Source organism: Tupaia chinensis, unplaced genomic scaffold, assembly GCF_000334495.1.
Source record: "Tupaia chinensis unplaced genomic scaffold, TupChi_1.0 Scaffold000286_1, whole genome shotgun sequence".
Classification (NCBI taxonomy): domain Eukaryota; kingdom Metazoa; phylum Chordata; class Mammalia; order Scandentia; family Tupaiidae; genus Tupaia; species Tupaia belangeri.
The window spans coordinates 449,277-455,540 of record NW_006159770.1 but is presented as its reverse complement, the minus strand read 5'-3'; the positions used below and the strand labels follow the sequence as shown (position 1 = coordinate 455,540).

The 6,264-nt window shown below is 57.9% G+C and overlaps 1 protein-coding gene across 1 annotated transcript in view; it reads right to left on the bottom strand.

Moving 5' to 3' along the window:
• Window positions 1–6,264, bottom strand: part of BRSK1 (BR serine/threonine kinase 1) — a 33,321-nt gene that overhangs the window by 13,067 nt on the left and 13,990 nt on the right. Inside the window, 9 exon segments of the mRNA XM_006150351.3 lie at window positions 1,398–1,521; window positions 1,608–1,656; window positions 2,005–2,374; window positions 2,742–2,802; window positions 3,027–3,186; window positions 3,346–3,443; window positions 3,890–4,060; window positions 4,385–4,416; window positions 4,816–4,962. Of these exon segments, the coding sequence (XP_006150413.1) occupies window positions 1,398–1,521; window positions 1,608–1,656; window positions 2,005–2,374; window positions 2,742–2,802; window positions 3,027–3,186; window positions 3,346–3,443; window positions 3,890–4,060; window positions 4,385–4,416; window positions 4,816–4,962 (1,212 nt within the window).

The window sequence follows — 6,264 nt, the reverse complement described above, 5'->3', positions numbered from 1 at the left end:
GCTGCAATCCCTTCTCCTCCATTCTCCTCTCGGGATCTTGGGCACACACGCACACGCGCCTGGCGTGAGTTCTAAGCCACCGGGTCCAGGATGCAAACCGTGGTTGACTACGTGGGAGTCCAGCAACATAGCCATTATGCTAACTGCTGTTTCCCACTTGTAGCTTTATTTAACTCCATTTGTTATTATTATTTTTAATTTGACAAGAGAGAGATGGCGAGAGAGAGAAAGGGAGAGTGAGAAAGCAAGCCACCAGGTCAGAGACTCAAACCATGGTCAGCCATGTGGGAATCCAGTGCCCTTAGCCACCACGACACCTGCTGGCTCCAGGACTTGTAGTTTTATGTCCTACGACAAACCAGGCGTGGGGTCACCCAGTTGCCTAGTGGTTAGGGGAGCCAGACCCTACTTGGCTGATTGTAGTTTGAATCCCAGACCTGGTGGCTTAAAACATGCCAGGCACGTGTGCATGTGTGCCCAAAATCCCGAGAGGAGACTGGAGGAGAAGGGACTGCAGCATGGCCACCCTCCTGGATGGTGATTTCTTGCTTTCTGTCTCTCTACCTGTCTCTCTGGAAAGCACACAGGCCCTATAACAAAAATCTCTCTCTCAAAAAAAAAAATTGCCCAATACACATGCATGCATGCCCCAAACCCTGATAGGGGAGACAGAGGAGAAGACATTGAGGCATGACCACAGGCCAGTGAGGAGTGCTTTTTGTCTTGTCTCTGGGGAGTGCAAGCACTTTGGAAATCTTTTAAAAATAAAAATGGAAAAAAAAAAGTAGACGAGGTATCAGAGGAAGGGCTGGACAACTGAATCCCAAGGGCATGGGTGCTGCTACCCACGTGACAGGACAGATCAGTTTTCCCTCACTCCACTTATACTGCCTATAGCCCGGCCGGCCAGCAGGGGGCACTGCAGCAGCACACCTTCCTGTAATGCTAGCCCCACAGGGGAAGGTCCCAAGTCCTCCCTGTATACAGGACACCATGCCCGTGACCCACACTGGCTGAGGCTGCGGGTGGATAGTGGCATGAAGAGCCTATTGGGGGTGTCTCTCCCTCTCAGTAAGTAAACTTGGAAAGAAAGGAACAAGAGAAACTAAGTCGCATCAGCTTCTAGAGCAAAGAGCCATGCGCGCTGCAGCGAGCAGCCCTGAAGTCTGCAGGTCTCAGACCTGGTAGCAAAGGACAGCCTGGGGACTCCAGCACCTGAGACATCAAATCCGTGGTCCTACTTCACTGCCTCCTGGCTACAGTAGGCCTTTCCAGCCAGCCAAACCCAACTCTGGCCGGACGAGCCCCAGAAGGACGCCAGGCCAGTGCCAAGGCGGAGAAGCCCAGGCGCTGCTGGGACTTGCAGTTCAGTGGTCGGCCTCGACAGGGACCCTCACCGACAGGAAGGCATGGACGATGTCCGCTTTGATGCTGCTGAGAGGTTTGTCCTTCAGCACGAGGAATATTTGTTCTTCTTTGTCCAAGGAGATGAAGTTCCCGAACCAGGAGCGTTTCGCCAGCCTGAGAGAGGCCGTGGGTGGAGGGTTAGGAGGACGCTGCGAGGAGGAATCCCGCCCCGACGCCCCTCTTCCCTTCGCTAGACTCACTCTGGGGAGGACTCTGGCGTCAAGCTGGACATCTCCTCAGCGGTCGGGACTGGGTGCGGGGAGGAGGGAGAAGGCGATCATCACCTGTCACATCCTAGCGGCCAGCAAGGGCCAGCGGGCACCGCCTCCCAATCGCAAGCTGCTCAGGTCTTCCAGGAACAGCGCCCGGGTCAGGCCACGCCCCTGGGCGGACCTCACGACCCACGGGCCAATGGGGAGGTGGCCCGGACAGAGGGGGCGCGTCCCCCAGAGGCTCCTCCTCCAGAGCCTGCGGCACACCTCGCCCCAGCAACTGTGCTCGGAACCCGCGAACCCGGGGCTCTTCTTCCCTGGAGACCCGGGGACCCTCCCAAGGCCCCTCCCCACCGGAGGACCTGTACCCCCAGAGACCACGTACCCTGCATCTTGCGCCGGTGAAAACGAGGGGAGCCCAGGAAGCTGTTGCGGATGGAGTTGAGACGACTCCTCCAGGCGGCTCCCCCAACGCCTCCGCCAGGGCTGGGAGGCGGTGTTGTCCCTGGGGTCCCGGTGGGGCTGGCCCGGGGTGTGTGCAGGGGTGAGTGCAAAGCTGTACCCCCAGAGGAGCGCGGGGAGCCTGGGGGGCCGGGCAGCGGCGTGGAGCGGGCACTGGGAGGCGGGGGCTGGTCCCCGGCGCCCCCACCCCTGGGGCCCCGAGAAGGCAGCGTCTGCGTTTTGGAAGTCGGGGAGCCCCCTCCTCGGGCCTCATCTCCAGCCCCAGGCTCCGGTGAGAAGGAAAAGACCGGACTCTGCGGAGAAGCGGAGAGTGGTAAGAGGGGCGGACTACAACTCCCATGAGGCGATATTAGCCCTGCTTGCACACAGAGACTCGCCCCAAAGCACGCTGGACCTTGTAGTCTAGATACTGTTCCTCCCCCAACCTCCAGTGTTAGGACGGTAGGGGCTTTATCATTTCACCGCAATTTGCATTGTTAAGGGAAGGAATGAGCCCTTCAGACACATGGAAAGCCTGGTCCTAAGGAGGTGGAAAAGGCCAACGCCCTCCTCCAGCCACAAGGAGGCTCCTGGGACTTGTAGTTTCCGGTGTTCAATCTTTGCCCTGAAGTGTCTTCACTCCCTTGCCCCTTCTTAATTCCCCTGGGGTCCCAGCCTTACCCTTGGGCTGCTTAGAGGACTGGAGGACAGGCCTGTAGAAGCTCCACTGACACTTCGAGATCTATGTCCAGAATAGATTGGAAAAAAAAATCAGGTGGGAGGGTTTCGAAAGGCTCAGTGGTCCTCAAATATCCAGTCTGTGCGGGTGAGGAAGTGAGGCCCAGAGAGGGAAGGCGACTCGCCCCAGGTACACAGCACATTTGGGGTTGCACTGCGGCTAGAACCCTGAACTCTACACCCAGGAGGCTGTGGCTCCTCCTGCGGAGGGAGGACAGGGGCTCCCACCTCTGGCTGTGCTGGGCCATCTCCAAGGCCCGGCGAGTGGGCACAGGGGAGCCACCACCCCCAGCATCTGTGATGCTCAGGACTTCCATCGACTTCCGCTCAGGCCGCCGCTTCCCGTGCCGGCTCAGCATGGGAGAATCCACACGCTTCCGGGGTGGGTCTGAGGACGGAGAGTTTCAACCCAGTCAACGAGTGGGTTTGTCCAGCCACAGACAGCACCTCCACACAAAGGGAAACTGAGGCCCAGCAAGGAGAGGGGCTTTGATGGCCCAGGCCAAGCTGTCTACCCCAAGCTCAGGGCCCGCTGCCCAACCCTCACCAACATCGTTCCGCGGAGGCAGGTCCTGGTCCTCGCAGCTGGGATACCGCTCCTTCCGATCCAAAAGCAGATAATAGATCATCTTCTCTTGGTTCTCCCTAAGAGGGGGCGGAGAGGCAGGGGACTGGTCAGGGAGCAGGTCCAGCGGAGGTGTCACCGCCGGCTGCTGCAGGCTCTGGGGTCCAGCCTGCGGCTTCTTTAGCCTCGAGTCCCTGTGGTCGCTTCCTTTGCTCCAGGAGCACCTCGCCCGATTCGCCCAACGTGACAATAGCGAATGTTCAGGCACTATCTGTGAGTACGACAAAGGCACCAGGCACCGGCTCCGCCTGCTCAGCCCCTAGTAGTACTTCCTGGGCGCCAGCGGCAACCATCCCCCAGGAGGGCACAGCAACCGGGCACTCGGCGAGTGTGCGCGGACGGGTGCGCTCCCTGCTGGCTGCCCGAGGAGCTGCGGCAGCTCGCCCCTCCAGGCACAGCAGTGTAGGTGTGTAGGGGCGGCGAGCGTGCAGCGGTTGCCAACGTGCAGGGGGTCTCGGGGTCTTACTCCTCGCTGCGCAGCTCGCGATGCAGCCGCTCGCGGTCCCTGAAGCAGCCCAGCGAGGCCATGCTCTCTAAGACGTCGGGGTCCAGCTCTCCGTTGGATGGCAGACTCCGCATGGCTACCCGGCGGCCTGGGGCTGGCTCCAGGCACGGGTCCGGCTCGTGTTTTCCACCTCTGGGAAGGGGGAGAAACATCATCAGAACCCGGCATCCCTTCTTATCTGGCTCGAGGGGGCGTGCCCTTCTCTTAGGCGCCCTCGTCTGGCCCAGCCCCTCCTCCCTCAGACGCAGGGTGGAGACTCCTAACCCCTTCTTCCCCTGACCTCCAGACCCCTTCTCCGGTTGCGGTGCGTCCTCCCCCAGGACCCGAAAGTCCGAGTCTCACCGCCCCCACCCCCGTCGTTGGGAGCCCTGGCCTCCCACTCACAGCCTCCCCTCCTCCTTGGTCCCTTCCCTTTCGTCCCCTAGGGACCCAAGTACCCTGTTCCCCAGGACTCACAGGTACCAAGGATGTTTCTGAATTTGCTCCAGCTGCGAGGGAGTGGGTCGTAGAGCAGAGGTCAGGTCATGTGCACACAGTAGATGCGGTGGAAGTTGACGGGTGGCATCGGGCCTCCCTAACCGTGCTCCCCACCCGCCGGCAGGGCAGGTAACGGAGTATGGCTCCCCCTAGTGGCGGCTGGAGCATCGCCCTGACCCGGACCGCCGCGCTGGTTTCTCGCATGCGCAGTGCGGTCATGCTGCACTCCGCGGCCCTTCGGAAGGCCGGGTGTGCGCATGCGCCGGGCGCAAACTTCGGGCTCTGGGGCTCAGCCAGCGACCCCAGTCACCGGAGCAGCTGACGGGCAGGTCCCGTGAACCCGTCTCCACGACTCCCCTAGGGACTGTCCCCTCGCCCTCTGCTCCCCTCTGCCGGCCGCCCCAACTCACGCTGAGCCTTTTTTCCGGCTCCACTTCGATCATGCCCCGCAGGAGGCTCTGGCAGTCGGGAGGAATGAAGTGTGGCATGTGGAAGACGCCCCGCTTCACCTTCTCCAGCAGCTGGCGGAGGTTGTCGTCGTCGAAGGGCAGAGCCCCCTGGGAAGGAACGACCGGGACCCCTGGGTCGGAGCCTATGGCGCCCCCTCGCGCGGGCATTGAGGCTGGGGGGAACTGAGGCACAGACAAGTTCCGAAGTGGCAGAGAAACGCTGAAGAGGCTGGAGTTGCAGGGACCTGGATTCCCACATGGCCAACAGCGGTTCAAGTCTCAGACCTGGTGGCTTGCTTTCTCTCTCTCCCCCTCTGGTGAATGTGTATGCCCTATAGTAAGTTTAAAAATAGAATAAATAATTCTAAACAATGAGACCCTAGAACTTGATACAAAGTTAAACAATGAGACCCTGGCATTTCTTTAAAAAAAAAAAAAAAGAATTAATTTATTTAATTTCAATTTGTTATTATTTTTAAATTTTACCAGAGAGAGAGAAAGGGAAAGGGAGAAAGCAAGCCACCAGGTCTGGGACTCGAACTGTGGTCAGCCATGTGGGAATCCAGTGCCTTTAACCAACTGTCTGCTGTCCCCAACCTGGCATTTCATAGAAAGTGGACTTACTGGCAAGCAAAGCAAGCCAGACTACGAAAGAGGCATTGTATGTGCCCACTCAGTGTACACCGAATGTCTGTACTCTGGCAGAGACTGAAATCGGGGACAACAGAAAGGATGGAGAGGCCAGGGGATGGTGTAGCGGTTACATTGCTGGATTCCTTATGGCGGACCTGGTGGTTTCAAAATCACACCCAGTGTGTGTGCATGAGTGTCCAAGACCCTGGGAGAATGCAGAAAGGACTGAGGCGTGGCCATCTCCCAGGGGTGATTTCTCACTTTCACTTTCCTCTCACTGTCTCTGTCTCTCTCTCCAAGGAGTGCATGTGCCCTAAGGCAAAAACCTCTTAAGAGGAGAGGGTGTCAGCAAGTGGTGTGGAGGTTAAAGATGCTAAACTCCCACATGGCTGACTGGGGTTTGAGTCCTGGACCTGGAGGCTTGCTGTCTCGCTTTTCTTCTCTCTCTCTCTGACCCTCTCTGGTAAAAATTTAATTAATTTATTAATTAAAAAAAAAAGAGACTTGGAGAACAATTGCAGATACTGGAGGCAGTATAAGAAGATGGTGGGAAATGGGGAGGGTGAGAGGAGGGGAATCAAGGGGGAACAGAAACAAAACATTTAAGGGATACGAAAATGGAAACTCCGTTGCTAACGTGTATGATAATATCTTTTTTGGAGAAGTTGTTTTTTTTTGTTTTTTTGAGAGAGATTTTTTTCGCTATAGGGCGCGTGTGCTCGCCAGACAGACAGAGAGAGACATAGAGACAGAAAGCGAGAAATCACCCCCCAGGAG